Source organism: Cuculus canorus, chromosome 4 (genome assembly GCF_017976375.1).
Source record: "Cuculus canorus isolate bCucCan1 chromosome 4, bCucCan1.pri, whole genome shotgun sequence".
NCBI lineage: Eukaryota > Metazoa > Chordata > Aves > Cuculiformes > Cuculidae > Cuculus > Cuculus canorus.
In genome coordinates, this window is record NC_071404.1 from 74,719,579 (window position 1) to 74,736,466 (window position 16,888).

Here is a 16,888-nt window from a genome sequence, read left to right on the forward strand (position 1 = left end):
TCAAGTTCAAACTTTATAAACAGCAGCTCATTAATATAAATTAAGGATACTATATCTACTTAATATGCACGTTTTTCTGCCAAAACTTGATCACACAAATTAGAGACTGACCTTGTGAGATGTTTGCTTCAGCACTACAGTTGTCTACTGCTCACTACCACTGAAAGAAGCAGCATTTGACTGTGTGACCCAATGTCACTGTCTTTATAGCACTCTAACAATACATTTATTTTTGTAAGTCAGGGACAGAATTCCACGACTGCTGAAAAGCAGCTTTATTCAGCTCCAGTTAAAACTGGTAAAGCACAGTTATACAAACAGTGGGCATGATTAGAACTCCAACATGATTTCCGTAAGAAGTTTTCCACACAAAAAAACCCACCCAGAGATGTTTTTTCAAGTTGGCATGAGAGGCTAACAAAGATTTCTAACATTCCATTCCTCTCTCAAAAAGGATTGGGCATTTCTTTGTTAAAGAACCATTTTCTAGGAGTCTACTTGGTATTTACCTACCAGTTTGTGTCTTGTTCACGATACTCGGAGATAAAACATAAGGTAATACAACAGATATCTGTAAAGGACTACAATTGTCCTTGCTAAAGGTGTCCTGGCACACTTTAGACAAATACAAAGCTGAGTCTAAATAAACCTTTAACCCTACATGCATGTAAAACCATCAAATTCTTCAGATATCTTTTCAATCCATCAGTCACTTCCACTGAAAGTAGTATTTTCCAAAACATGCACACGTGAGAACTTCTCATTTGATTTAGAAAACACGCATTTTTGTTATGAAACTATTCAAAAGGTAGTTACTGAATTAAAAGAACTGAACAGATGGTATCTTATCATCAGTGTTTTGTGGTAACTTTAAGGATCACCTGGAATCACTACACTTTCTTAAAAAAAAATGTACAATGCATACTGCAAGCTTGACATATACATATTATACATATACATATTATTATACATAATTACAGCACAAGGATCTCTGGAGAATACTCATTAGTAAGCTCAAACACTGTTGGAATGAAAAATTGCTGGGTTCAAACCTTTATGTATTTTTCACTGATGTTTTTGTTTTCATTTTGGTATCTAGATGTGCTTTTTTTTCCTAGCAGTATAAATATACTACAGTACAGAACTAAAGCAGAATAATGTGATGCAAAAAACAGATCTCTGCATCCCATGCAACATCAACATTGGGTTTGTTTTCTTTGTGGTAAAAATAAATGCCAAATTAGTTCTCTTACTACAACCAAGATACAGATTGGTATAGTGACAGAAAAGATAAAAGTGGTATGGCAGCCCCCTTCCCTCAGTTTAAGTCTTAGAAGAACCTATCCTATACATTCTTTGAAAAGAAGTACGATATCTATAAAAATCAAACATTTCCTAGGGAAGCAGCCTAATATTTATTGCACCTCTTTGTACAATCACCACGCTAGTGTTCCAGCAAAAGCGGACAATGATTTTGGCTGGCCTCGTGCTGACCTGTAATATTTATATGCCAAGGCATTTATCAACTTTATAAAAACCCAACAGACATATTAGTATGTAAAAGGAAGTAGATTTCCTTATTACAAGTGTTTAGTCCTGATATTGCTTCATATCTTGAGGGAAAACAAATGGTACCACAGCCCACCCAGAAGTCTAAAAAAAGAAAAGAAAAAAAGTCTTCCTTTGTATCCACCGGGAAAGCTCATGGAAATGCTTTTGGGGAAACAGAGAGTGAACAGAATGATCATGGTTTTAATTTTTTGTGAGTGAGGGGGGCAGGGAAGGAACATGCACAGTTTCTATAAAAACAACTAAAAAATTTAAACTGAGAAATCTGTTCTTAAAGCAGACTATGAATGTAAATCTCCAATTCTGTTGCTTAATAACTTCCACCGGAATAAAAAGAAATTAAAGCCAATGAAAATGAATTATACTGGATGGTTTATACCGGTGGAGAGTCATCCAAAAACCACAGGATCATCAAATTCTAGAATGGTTTGGGTTGGAAAGGACCTTTAGAAGGTCATCCAAGTCCAACTCCCCTGCCATGGGCAGAGCACCTTCTACTAGATGTAAAAAAATCCCTTCCTTGTATCCAATCTCAATCCACCCTCCTTCAGTTTAAAGCTATTGCCCCTTGTCCTGTCGCTACAGGCCTTGCTAAAATCACTAATACCGGTGAACTTGAGCGTCTTCTGCTCCCGCAGAGAGAAGCTACCCCAGCCAGCGGCAGATACGCGTCAGCCACTTCCTGAGGAGACAGCGGTATACGACATGCACAAGGAAGGACAAAGTGTTCTATCAGCCTATAAAGTAAACGCTTTGTAACAGACCACGTCAGGAGAGGACGACCGCAGCAAGAAGAACCATCATATCCTGACTATCTAACAATTTATAAAGGAGTTTTGCGAGGCCACAGCGATACTTAACATTTCCCACACCACAATACAGTATTTAAAATGGATCCAAGTGCTACAAAAAGATCACCAGGTCTGTTAGGTTGGTGCTAGAGGCCACGTGAAACAGCTCTTTGGGAGAGATGTCCTGCTTTTACGAGGCTCAGCACACGGCCGAGTGCTGCCACTGCTGTCTGGAAGGGGATACTAAGAACAGGGAAACTCGCACCGCACATATTCATGACAGAAGCAGGGAGCTACTGTTGCTGCTGCCATCACAACGCAAAATCTTCTTCACATGATGGCAGAGAATTGAAAAAACCCAACCCCTCTATCTGGGAACTCGTGTATCATGGCAGACAGCGAGGAACCCATTTACACTGTATTTGTTCTACAAGAGAGCCAAGAATAAACGAGCACCTGAATAAATGAAGGTGTTTGCAGAACACTGCTTTAATACCCCCGTAAAGAGTGATACCATTATTGAACTGCCGCTGCATCACATTTCCATCAAAATGTACCAAGAAGGGGTATGAACACTTTCCATCTGTATCCATCAGTCCAACTCACCAAAAAGGTTAAAAGCGTGGACAAGAACAACACTTGGAATTCTCTGTGGAGGAAAAAAAGCCCCACACACCAGATTTCTTCTGCAATTTCAAAAAGACAGAGTAAACAGGCTATGACGAGCCAGCAAGAGAGCTCTCTACTGAAAAAAAAAGTCTATGAAAACCTTGAGATCCTAGCTAAAACCGCCACAAATTCCATGCCAATTTTCCTCTAATCCACCTAAATACAGCCAACTTGATACACAGGACCATTAAATTTGAAACACTGGGTTACGGCTAGCAAAAAAATAAAAAAACACTATGACAAACTGTATATTCATTTTTCAATTTTATGAAATCATGACATCTTATGCACCAAAGTTACAAAATAGAAAAGAAAAGGCTGATAAGAAATCTGTCCCTCTCTTGTGGGATATTAGTATTAAATTTTTCGTACCTCTAAATTACTTCTAGGAAACTTCTTAACTCTTCATACAAGTTAAAGTTCTTACCGTATAAGTTTCTGTTCTGTTGGACTACTGGATGTAACACGTTGTCAGGTTTTTTGGTTGACAAGTTCTGCCCACTGTAAAAGAAGCAGACATGCAGTTTGAATGCCTAAACTATTGATCCATGATCACAAACTTTATTGCCTTCAGTGCAAAATCTCATCAGTATCAATATCTTAACTATGTGTAACATCTTAGCTAATATTCCATCTTGTCAATTTTCCTAGCTTGACATTTTGCTCTTCATTAATATTTCATTGTGATACCAAGCACTGTTTGTTAAGTTGTGACTGACACTTGGTCTTTTCGTTTGTAGGAATTTTCATTTTATAACTTTCATTTTAGAATTTTTTCTCAAACGTGAAGGAAATCGGAAAGAATTACAGTACTAGACCCGAGGGAAGGAAAAAAAAAATAATAAAAAAAAATCAGTAGTAAATTAGTAAATCTTGCTGGTTTAGTTAAGCAAAAAGCACACCTTACCAACCCACATAGAGAGCTGACAAACACCCTGCCAGTTCTTTCCTTCTCCAAGAGCAAGGCAGGGAAGAACATACACAGTGGCAATGTTTCAATTAAAACAAACAAACAGACTCTTGTTATTGAGAGGACAGGATAACAAGAAAAACACTGAAAGAAAGAGGAAGAATGAAGAAAGAACCTAACAGAAAACAAAGCGCTATGGATTTTTTTTTTCCCCCACCTTCTAAAAGAACTTACAGGTAATTAATTTGTATTTTTTTGTTTTTATAAGACAAACTCTGAACTTAAGAAGGGAACTAGGGGGTACTGCCAGTCAGTTCTAATTATCAGTCTTAAAATCCTTCTGCAAGTCACAAGAAGTCATTTGTATTCCCATAAAGTATGGGGGCTTTTTTTTCCTTTTTATTTTACTTATTTAAACAAATTTTAAAATCTATTTTATTTCCTTTTTATTTTATCTATTTAAATAAAAGCATAAGCAGCTTTGTAGTGAACTAAGTTGTATTAAATTTATCGTGTTCTCTTTCATAAAAAATACACACAGCATTTGGGTGTCCCATTACCTCGTGGACACATTTAAAAATGAGGCATGGCTGTAACTGTAGAAATCACCATTTGAGGGGACTGTAAACACTGAAAATATAAACATGGCTTGGAGGAGCTGGACACCGCAGTCCATCTCCACTTCAGAAAGTCCACGAAGCAGCCAAATACAGCCGGCTAAAAGAATATGCTTACAAAATACCGCTCTTATCTGCTGTCATCTTTCATAACCATCTGCTACCGGCTACTGGTGTAGACTGAATGCACATGAAACGAACTTTTGGCCCTGTCCTGGCACGGCCCCTTCTATGTCCTTATTTGCACTTCTATAAGCAAAATAAAATATTTCCCTAAGAAACTAAGAAATAAGCAAATAAGTCACTTTGCTTTCTTGCAGTTCCAAAATAATCAAAGACATTTGATTGAATCTATATTTTGTACGTTTTAAACAAAAAAATTTGTTCCGATAATTTGCTACAATACTTTTTAAGCTAAGTTTTATAATTTTACATCTCTGCTTAGAGAAGTCAGAGCCTTTTCAATTCCTGGTATTTGCCATTCTCTCCCCTTGCAAAATAACTTTTCATTGAAAAATCTCTTCAAAACTTTGCTGAAATCTAGCAATTGCTTGTACCTAGACTTGGTCTCACAACAGTCCTCTTCCGTTTTAAGGATATAAGCACAGTTTGAAAGAAGAATGTATGGGTTCTAATAGGAACTACATTCCACATACAGTTTGAAGACACGCGATACATAAAACCGCACATGGAAGGCTGATGACTTTATATTTCACAGCACCAAGTAATCATTTAAGCTGGAAGGGATCTCTTCATATCATCTTGACCAACACCCTGGCTCAGGAAGGGTCAACTACAGCAGGCTGTGCACGACCATGGCAGTAGCGTTATCTCCACAGACAGAGGCTCCACAACGTCTCAGAGCAATGTACTTGTTACTAGCACACACTAATTCTTAGTAAGTTTAACAAAATTTAACTACTAACCACATTTTCAGCCACTTTAGTAATTTAATACTTTCCAGCAAAGCTTTCTTTCAAACAGGTCAGCCAATTATCAGTGATCAATATACACCCGAGTTGTTCTAGCAAGCTGAATTTCACTACGACAATAAGTAACTGCACACGAGATTCTCCCACTTCCACCTCCTTATCAGTGGCCTCTCTGTATGTACTGCTACAGACAGGATTTAACACCGACATTTGTATTCTATTGCAGATAGCAAGTTACTCACACTCTAAAAATCTTGTAACTAAAGAAGCGTAGCAATCATTTCAAATTAACACACCCTGCCCCTCAGCAGGGCTTAGCAGTTCTGCCTTGGCGCCGTAACAACACACTCGGTGCCTTCCAAACAGAACCAGCGTTGCAGCCTCAGAGTGAAGGTAGACTTAACATTTAATTGTCCACACCCTTATTTCTAGATATGTTGCTACCTTTCTACAGACCTGACCTCCAAGTTCCAAAGCATATTTCCTTGATTTTTTTTTATTGAAACAACACATGGACATCAGAACAACATATTGTGTAAATACAACCTATGCAAGGTCTAAGAGCATTAGCATTACCTGCAGGAAGCATTTTCCTTAACGTTCTTAACCTCTGCTGGACTAATTCCTTCAATAACAGGTGAGTCCGGATTTGCAGATCCATTGCTGATGTGATCACTGCTTTCATATCCAGATTCTGTCCTCTGAATTTGCCAGTTATCAGTATGGATTTTTCTCTCTGTAAATCCTTTGCTTTTTTCAGCATTCCCTTTTCCCTCAGAATCCAGTGAACTTCGACTTCCCGTATCCTGTTTTGTTTCATCTTCATATATAGTCATTAAACCTTTCTGGATCTGGTTCTCTTTTGGCCAATGGTTAAAGCTTCGCTCTTTTTCATGTTTAGATTTACTGTTCAGATTTGTCTTGTGCTTTGGGCTATGCTGTTTTTTCTCAGTCTCGGTGAAAATGCTGTCTACGTTTAGCGTCTCTCGCATAGGCTTCCAACCTTTACTTCTGCTCCTGCTGCTGCTGACACTTCCTTTGTCCCTAGAGTCTTGACTGGTGTCTGTATCATAGCCAGCGACAACCTCAGTCCGGGTCCTGATCACTGGTTTCTCCCCAGCAGGAAAAGCTTCTGGTTTATTTGACGCAAGCGCCTGTACAGGAAGCTTGGCTTGGTGAGGTGCGTTGTCATGCTTATAGGAGCCTCTTCCCTGGCTGCTGTATATGCGCTGCTCAGCACCGTGTCTAAGACCATTTCCAACTGGAGGAGACCCCGACTTCACACTAGAACGATCTTCCCCAACCAAATCTAAGAAAAAGAAAAAAGGTCCATTAAAGTTCTCAATAATATTTAGCTGATGATGTTACAGTACTAAAGTTTCTTACACTGTCTCAAGATATTCAGAACGTATTTCAGAATACTGCAAATTGGGAAACTCTAACATAGAATCATAGAATAGTTTGGGTTGGAAGGAACCTTAAAGTTCATCCAGTTCCAAGCCCCTGCCATGGGCAGGGACACCTCCCACCGGATCAGGTTGCTCCAAGCCCCATCCAATCTGGCCTTGAACACCTCCAGAGATGGGGCAGCCACAGCTTCCCTGGGCAACCTGGGCCAGTGCCTCCCCACCCTCAGCGTGAAGAAATTCTTCCTATGCCTAATCTAAATCTGCCCCTCTCTAGTTTGTAGCCACTGCCCCTGGTCCTATCACTACAAGCCTTTGTGAACAGTCCCTCCTCAGCTGTCTTGTAGCCCCTTCAGGTACTGGAAGTCTTGCAATTTGTTCTCTTAAAAAAACTGCACATCTAGAACTGAAGCTAAAAGCTTTTTAACCCATTGATTCTCTGGTCATATTTTTGACAAGTACCTCTCTGTCTCCCAGACTCTCTTCTTGGTCCTCTGTCTGCATCTTTTCGTAAAGACGAGAAGCTTTTCATATCTGCAGCTCTCTGAGCACACTCTCGGGATAGGTCCTTTAGCCGGTCCTTTTGATCGCTGTAACCTAACTTAGCTGCAAAAAATACTTTTGGTCAAAGACAACTACTAAAAAGTTATTCATCATCGAAACACACAGATATCTTTACATACCGTAATATTTAGCTTTTAATATTGGTACTACTTTAAAAGACTGACTACATAACACAGATTAAGAAAGCGAAATGTACAGTATCGATATAAAAGTATCTGACCATTTCTGAACAATTGCTCTGTCAAAAAAAAGAGTTACCAGGTTGAGCACCCTCAGTTTTAAAAGGCCTAGGAATTCAACAAGAAAGACAGAGGAGAAACATCTCAAGAGAAGGCAGCACCTCTCCACTTGACAAGTACCAGGAGTTCAGAGCAAAGGCACTGACAAGAAATGCAGGAGCACCGCCTCAAATGACTTCTTACAGCTCGATTCGCTTGGAAGCCTGATAAAACTTTTAAATATATAAGATCAAGTCCATTAATATACAGGACTACAAATAATGCTGCCTATCTCTATGCTGTTGGGAAACAGCATTCCTCAAAAAGCCAATGATCCACAGAGCCACGCCGTGTGCTCCAAAAGATCAATCAGCTTCCAGTTTCTAATGTGCCATTTAACTGACAATAAGATTTGGAGGCATGATGATGTCTCAGAAAAGGATGAAGGCCTTGAGAGCTGCTTCAGCGCTAGAGGTAGTAAAAATATAATTGCATTTACAGTTCTCCAGGAAAGCTCCGTGGCAGATAATACTTAAACATTAACAATTCATTCAAGTCTATCATGGAATGCTTCCTTTAGAAACAGTTTTAGCCCAGAGGTCAGCACATACCTGAACCACCATCAACTAAAGTATTTAATAAAAACCCCAAATATGTTTTGTTTCAGGGGTGGGAGTGGGTAATACCTACCTGGACCTTTACCACTGCTAGCTTGAATATGGCTTCTACTGAATGCTGAATTATCTGGCTGAAGTTTTTTACCAGTCCTTTGACCAGTGTGATCTCCAACTCCATTCTCTTTCACATGGTCTGATTTAGGAGCAGAAAGCTTTTCAAATCCTGTCAAATAACATATCTATCTTTAGAAACGATAGGTTTCCTAATTTAAAGTTTCCAACATTTAAATCAAAAAATAAGAAAACTGAAATTGCAGAGTAAAACCAAAAACTCAGAAACCCTAAACCACATTTCAGTGTGACAGGCAATAAGGTTCTGTAATATTTTATATACTGCCATATTTATGGTGCTAGACTGCACTGAAACAGGAGCCTCAATGCCTTCTTCCCTGAAGCAGTCTACGTCTTGTTGCTACTCTTTATGTAAAGAGGAACATGTCAAATTCAATTTGCCTTTTATTTAATGTACTTGAACGTTATGTTTAACATTAAAAAAAAAGACAATGGTTCAAACCACAGAATCAAAAGACTGGATTCTTAATGTCTTGAGACCCAAGCTATAAAAATCTTGGACAAAAGACCTTTCCTGCAGCTCCTTCGGATTCTTCCCCACGTTCTGAATTGTGTTCTGTTTGTCTGCATACACACATACACAAACACACATGCTCCAAATATATCACCGTATTTGTATGAAGCTTAAAGTATCTTCGTATAGGACACACAGGAACACTCCTGTATACTGCGATTTTCCTCTGAAATCACTAAAGCTGTATAAAGTAGTTATGAACAATCTGCAACAGAAATTTTTTTCCCCCATTTTCCATGAATCTCAATTTGTATCCCTTATAAGACACAAAACAAACAGTTCTAATATTGAATAGATATGCTAATCTTTTGAGACGCTTTAGATAATTTATTGATAGAAGTATTAAAGAAGAAGGTAATGGATTAGTAGCTCCATCCCTTAAAATCCCCATTTCAGAAATACAGTCGATACTGTTTAAAAAAAAAAAAACCCATATATATAATTACCCAAGTCTTCCCCATTTCCTCCTGTTGCTTTGCATTGAGACCAGTGAATAATCTGCTTTGGAGCATCTTCTGGAGACACAGCTGTGCCATCTGGGTTAGCATAAAATAGCAACAATGGCTGAAAGTGACATCGGATGCACCTAGAGACCACATCCTTCCATTTTGTTCCAATCTAAGAAAAAAAACCACAAAAACAATCCAAATCAAACCCACGAAACTTTTATCAACACCATTGAACCCAATTATGGAAAGAATAATTTATTTAGCAACAGGTAATAGATGCCTAATTCCAAAGATAACAGGCCTTAAGCTGCGCCAGGAGTGGTTCAGAGTGGACATGAGGAAAAATTCATTCACTGAAAGAGTCCTCAGGCACTGGCAGAGGCTGCCCAGGGAGGTGCTGGAGTGCCCATCCTTAGAGGCATTTAAAAGATGGGTAGACAAGGTACTCAAAGGTATGGTTTAGTGGCAGACACGTATGGTTGGACTCGATCATCTCAGAGGTCTTTTCCAACTTGGTGATTCCATGATTCTATACATTAGGTATCAACGTTTTAGCACATGAGTTTACATAAACTGTGGCAAAAAGTTAGAACCAGTACTACATGGGCTAACAGTCAGAACGTCAACATTACCAATACAGCTACCAGCAATTAGCTCTTCTTTTTCATTAAAAAGCAGTACAAATTCAATAGCAGACAAGTGCATAAACATTCCTAAACATGTGGCGTTTGGAAGGCAAAACTGTGAAGTAAATTCTAAAATTCATTTGTGAAAACTGACTAAAAAAAAACCTAAAGGTTTATTTTAATAAAGAAAATTGTTTGACTTCTTTCAAGTTTGGCACCAAAAGAACGCATTCTAGAGAAGCAAAGATCACTAAATTTGGTAGCAATAAAACCAATACTTACCTCTTTTACATTAGCATCATCAAACAGCACCCATTTGCAACTCTTGGTGTGAAAGGCAAAGGCACAGTAATGTCGGCTTGTGTAGCAAATCATTCCCACAAGAAAAAGTTCACTATTTTTGGCATTTTCATCTGTAACCCTATAAAACAGCTGTAAAAATGGTTATATATTTTATAATATGTATAAAATATTTTTATATATTAAAATACATAATATGTATATATTTTATAATATGTATAAAATATTTAGCGTGAATTTTCAGCCCTACTACTGGCATTTCACCATCATCAGGCAAATGGTATTAAATATCCTGTTGCATTATACAATTTTTCAGGATCATAAATAATTATTTTTGCACCTACTAGGTCTACTTTAACATTTATTTTTGCATAATTGAAAGGGCAAAACAATAGTGCTCTGGAATAATTCCACAAATTTCGAACTGAATATAAAATTCCTAGATTTTCAACTAGGAATTTGCCCACTTTGGCACAAGACCAATGCTTCTGACGAGACTTTTTCCTCTCACAGAAACTACATCAAGCAGCAAATGATAAAAGGTAAAAGCAGACACGAGCTTTGAAGTTAAATTGTGCTTTTAAATGTATAGATATCTATATATTTATATTTTGTATATATTTACATATACATAAAACATATTCAAGGTGAAATATCAGAATAACAAAGAGTAAGTTTTAAGTCAGCTACCCCAGGAAGATAAAGTTGTGTTGCCAGATTCCGCACAACCTCTTCTGTCAGGTCAGAGTGTTCTGAATCCCAGACTAAGCCAATCGTGACGATCTCCGGACAATTCATAAGAACACGACGAATTTTTATTTTTTGACCACAGTTACTCTAGAAAAAAAGAAAAAAAAAAAAACCAAAACGTGATGGGAGGGAAATGAAAGGTGTCTAAAAAATGGAAGTCCAAAGCTGAGTTACTAGGCAAGAAACAGTGCTAATTCTCAGGTTTAACTACGCAATTTATTCTCACAATTTAAGGATAAAATTCTTCACCACAAAAACACGCTGATGAAGAGCACAACTAAACTTCTACATCCAATCACCACTTTAAAACAGAAATCTCTGAAAACATCCAAGTCACCATCACCATTCACGTCTTCTGTTCCCCCTCCATTTCATCATTTAAGCTTAGGTCTAGATGTTCCTGTGTACTTTTCTATGGTTTCTAAATGAACAATATTTACACAGAACCACCTGAAGAAGAAAGGAATTAAGAAGAACAAGGTAAAAGAAGCTACTTTCGTCAACAGAAGCACAGTTGACTCAACGTATACAAAATAAAGGAGCTTCATGCAGAAATAGACGTGTGTTCTGATCTGATTAATCAAAACCACCTTGCTCCACATTGAAGATGAAGTGAAGAATAAAACATGCAGCTAATAACTGAACTTCCCAAACAAGCCATTGTACCTACAAAACCATGTTTATCTATATCAGGAGTGATAAATATAGGCGCTTTTTTACCCCAAGCGGGACTGCGCTGAAGTGGCCACAGGTAATCCTGCTTTAAGGGAATATTTTAGCCCGATTTAATATCCTAAAAAGTTCTCCCTTTTATCTTCAAGTAACCCAAAATCTTAGTATACTTACAGGACACTTTCTGTAGTCATCAGCAGTATTTGCTGCCTGCAGTAATTCTGCAAACATTTCCGGCTTGAGACGTTCATGCCTCTCCATCATTCTTTCCACTTCATTACTGTAAAAAATAAATGAAAATAACTGTAGATTTCCCTGTTTATGAGTTAACAGATTTCAGTCAACTCTCAATTAACTACATCTTATGACTAAAAAGAAAGACACAGGGCTAAAACAACAGCAACACACACTTTTTGTTTAGCTCTCCCTACACCTTGCTTTTGAAATCCAAAGGCTACTTTCAGATATTATCTCAAAAACACATTTTAGCACAGGAATACACAGTAATTTTTAACACTTAACAGCATTTCTCTGGCATGGTTTGCTTATTACTAGAAAGGTGTACACAGAAAACTGAGAGAAAAGAATAAAAGCTCTTACCACAGGGCTGTGGTAGAAATATAACGCACAAATTCCGTAAAAGGCAACGGGTCTGACGATGCTCCACAACTGCGACACACACACTACAGAAATAACAAAAAAAACCCTTCTGTTTATATTTACTCAGGATAGCGGAAACAAATTATTTGTTAAAGAAATCAAATAAATGTCTGACCTGTTCATACAAAGTCATAGCAAACTTCTGATGAGAAATACAGGATTTTGAAGTGCACATATCTGTTTCGCTGTTTGGCACTAGGTGAAAATGAATCCTCTCAAGGATATTTTCCTAAATAGAAATAATAAAGTAAATAAAGACTGAAGTGAAGAAGTCAGAATACATGAGCCATGTCAGTTTAACAGTCCAACTGCTTCCCTTGGCTCCAAGTAGTCCACCTGTAAGTTTGATGTGTATTTAATTCCATCCCTATTTGCAACCCAGTGGATGGGAATTTTCTTCATCTCAGGGTATCCAAACATTAACAACAGAGCATTAGACACCAGTTACACAACTCCTTCCGGTGTGCATTCTCCTTTGAAGGAAGTGAATCCTCAAGAGAAATTAGAACAGCTGATCTTACAGTAAGACAGGATACTAATGTCACTGCATGCAATGACCATAATTTTTTTTCTGGATTGGGCCTCTGTCTTGGTTGTTGTTCACACTTGCATGTTTTCCTCTGCATGTCAATCTGATCATCTGAGCCCATTTACCACATACACCAACACAACCAGTGCTGTTGACAGAATCATGGAAAAAAGCTCATAAACAGCACATGCCTTATTCCCTCCCAAATCTCACTTTATAACCTTAAAAAAGGTAAGGAAAAGCAAAAAAGTACTAAGATTTTTATCAGTTTGGTCTCTGGATCAGCAGTCATTTTTAACTCTTTTGCAAAAAAAAAGAAAACAAACCAGGAGTAATAGGAAGAAGTGAATCTATTCAGGCAGACCACTCAGCCAAACAATTACTTCAGGGGTTCAAATGCATTTTGATTAGATGGAGAACTAATGAGAGACCTTCTCTTTCAAGACTGCAATCCATTAACCTAACGCAAGATCCCAAACAGCTATTTTTCTGCAGTTCTCCACTGGATTTTACTACCTATGTGAAAATGCATCTGGCAGGTAGGCATTCATTTGTGGATACTTCCAGAAGACATCCAAAGCTTAAAGTAATCAAAGCAGCAACTATATTTTCTGTCCCTCAAATCTGTGTGTGAAGGTTAATACTGAGGGTTTTTTTTTCACAGTGAACAGTTATCATTGTCTAACTGAGGACGTCTTAGAAAGATTTATTCACCAGCATTCTATGCAATCTGGAGTCATTTTTTATGACCACCGTAATGGCTCATGTTTTTCAGTGAGACATTTCATAAAAGCAGAAATTAACTGCAGCAAGAGTCAAGATCTTCAAGTATTCGTTCATTCTTGGAAAAGAAAATGGAATTCTCTCCCACAGAAGACTTCAGTAACAACTTGGCTAGTTGTAATGGAACATATTTCAATAGCTGATGACAGAATACTTGGAGGAACAGACTAGACATTCAAAACTGTAGGTGCCTCTTCTGGAAGATTACTTTTTTCTACAGCCAAAAACTTTTAGGAGTGATTGAGAGTTTGCTATCATCACAATCTCCCGTAGTAACAATCATTCGCATATCCCTCTGCTCGGGCTACAGAGTCTGTGACTGAAGTATGGAGCAAATGCAAGCTTACTCCATCCCATGCTGGCAGACACACACTCCATGTGCCTGTTCCCCTAAACTCCCCTAAAGCAGGTCAGCAGCACTACGTCTCCCGTATCCCACCCATGAGCCCGGAGCTACCAAACAACAGGCCACAAAACTAACATAATTGTACTCAACTGTCACAAAGACTACTTACAAAACATTCTGCTGCATCATCCATGAATCCAAGCTGGAAACGCTGTTCATCCTTAAAACTTTCCGCCAGGGCATGTCTCATATTATCCGATGGGAGTGCTTTTTCTCGACTGTGTTGAAATTGTGAAAATATTGCCTAGGAAGAGATTCGATTACTTAGCTCCAGTAGCCACGCGACTGAACACTGATTCTACAAAAAGACATTGATTCTTACACAGCAAATACCTAAAATGTTTATAAATCTACGCAACTTTACCATTTTATCTTAATTACTTACATTCCATGTCCTGTTATTCATTCCATTACAAGAAGTTATGCTATCAAACTGAACTGTGATCCAGTAGAAAAACAAGACAGAAGTCTGTAAAAATGCAAGTGATTGACTTTATCTCCCAGAAGAAGCACAGGCTCTGCTCTGTATTTATGTAGCTTTTCCAGTCTGACCCCTGGAATAGCGGCATATATATCTCACCTTTCCAGACAGCGTGCATTTCTTCAGGTATAATGCAATATCACTCGGATTAGCTTAACACCCATCGTTCATTAAATAATGAAACATTTACATTACTACTACAGGAGTGTGTGTTTATTAAAATTATGGATATGCAAAAAATTAGACAGAGTGCTGATAATCCTTGCTATTACATCAGCTCTCTGCGGAACCAGTGCACACAACACAAGAGACCAAGTCGGTATCTGCAGTTCCACAGCAAAAAAATAAATTGCACTTGATTTTTTCTTCATTTCCCAGAAGAGACAATTTGCTACTTTTCCTTTTGGCAGAGATATGTAAGCAAGCGAACTCGTTTAGCAAGTAAGGGAGATTGATTCTGAGAGAACTGGAAGTTAAAATCTATTAAATAAGAAAACATTTGCAAATATTAAAGGGTGTATTCCACTGCCAAGAACTCCAAGGCAAACTTTAGAGAAAAATGAAGAGAATGAAGACAAAGCAAATCAGGAGAAGTCATGTAAAATATAAAAAATGATCTGCATTCTTCATGTAGGCCTCCTACAGTTTAAAAAAAATCTGTTGGACAGAAGGCAAAGATACAACAGATCGGCAAAGTTTCAGTGCTTACAGAAGGTAGGGTTTTAATCATGACGCATTCCAGGATAAGTGTCAGTCAAATATTTAAACTTCTCTCCCATGACAAAAAAAATAGAATTCTGATAAAAATTACAGTCACTATCACAATGTAAATATTCAAAATTAAGTTTGTAACAGATCCGGTAACACAAGTTAACCCTGTTCTGAAACATTTATCACTTCTCATTTGGGCTGCTAGGTCATTTTCAGTATGCAACAGAGCTTTGCATGTCCAGCTAACAAAAAGTACAGAGAAGCTTATTTCAGTGGCCTGCACAAAGTCCCACCCTAGTGTTACCCAGAGAAAAAAAAAGAGCATATTTAATTCTTGGAACATCATCAAAAGAAAGATAATGGATTGAAATTAAGTAAACCAGAATTTATTTCCTGTGCTTTTAGTTTATAGGAGAGGCTGATACAGATCAAATACTCTTCTTTATCAGCGAAGAAGAAAGAAGGGGTAAAATAGCTCAACATCACCAAAAAATCCCAAGTCACAAACAAGTTACTGAAATGTCTCCTCATCCAGCACGTACACTGTGTGAAAATCAAAATGCCACAGGTTCTGAACACAGAACAAACAGAATCATTCAACCCGGATTTCTAAAAAGCTAAGAAATCAAAACCAGTTGTGTACTTAATCACCAAAGACAGAGACTTCCAAATGAGTTCACTACGACCTTTTGAGTTCAGTTCCTAGGCTACTGGCCACGGAGTTACAGCTATGCTGTTAAGACACTAACCAATTCCATACTACCCAATTTCAGAACAGGCAGGAATATCACTTCTTATCAGTATTCTTGACAACATACCAACACAGGAAGACACAACAGTCCAGTCAACACAAAATGTTCAGGTAGAGTAAGCTGTTCCAATAAATCACACAAGCAGATGGATCATGGAAGTATTCAAGCCCTCAAGAACAGCTACTTGAAAGAATAAAGAAAACTTCAGGTCTTAAATTACAACAGCCTTCTAAAGCAGCTGAAGGTAGTGCATTGCTCCAGAAGGTGACTTAAAGCCATGCAAACCCTATCTTACTTTGTACTGGAGCCCCACAAAGAGCGTGAGTATTAAGGTACAGCAAGTAGTATGTTTGGCTTGGAAAAAAAGCAGCACCTGGTCTTCACAAAAACACCATTAGAATGAAACTATTCATTACTCATAGGTTCAATTGCAACACACGTGAGCACTCCCTTCTTCATCTTTCTGAGCACACTGATGCTGTGTTATTTTTCACTATGATTTCAGCGATATGACTAGTCATTAAGAGAATGTCGTGTAACACATACATTCCAGCAACTGCCACCCTTTAATCCCTCTATTTCTTAAAGGTGATCCCATTGAACAAGACCGTATACATCCAGAACTTCACATCTAATATGGGTCAAATCAAAAGCAAAAAGCCAAAAAGTTTCCTTTCCATTATGATGTCAGATATGAACATGAATCCCTATACACACAGAAAACCCCAGGAAACTGAAGATACCCAGACACAAGATTTTATCTGAACGCAGGTATGCCTGAATTACGATCTGGACTTTATGTACTAACAAGATAAGGTGTGCAGCACACA

The 16,888-nt window shown here is 38.0% G+C and overlaps 1 protein-coding gene across 1 annotated transcript in view; it reads right to left on the minus strand.

Annotated features, from left to right (window-relative positions):
- USP53 (ubiquitin specific peptidase 53) overlaps positions 1–16,888 on the minus strand; it is a 39,048-nt gene that overhangs the window by 9,057 nt on the left and 13,103 nt on the right. The window contains exons 4-14 of the mRNA XM_054064866.1: positions 14,224–14,358; positions 12,512–12,625; positions 12,337–12,419; positions 11,911–12,016; positions 11,005–11,151; positions 10,297–10,446; positions 9,386–9,557; positions 8,367–8,516; positions 7,357–7,500; positions 6,065–6,797; positions 3,457–3,530 (exon numbers count right to left, since the gene is read on the minus strand). Coding sequence (XP_053920841.1) covers positions 3,457–3,530; positions 6,065–6,797; positions 7,357–7,500; positions 8,367–8,516; positions 9,386–9,557; positions 10,297–10,446; positions 11,005–11,151; positions 11,911–12,016; positions 12,337–12,419; positions 12,512–12,625; positions 14,224–14,358 — 2,008 coding nt within the window. The remainder of the gene's footprint in view (positions 1–3,456; positions 3,531–6,064; positions 6,798–7,356; positions 7,501–8,366; positions 8,517–9,385; positions 9,558–10,296; positions 10,447–11,004; positions 11,152–11,910; positions 12,017–12,336; positions 12,420–12,511; positions 12,626–14,223; positions 14,359–16,888) is intronic.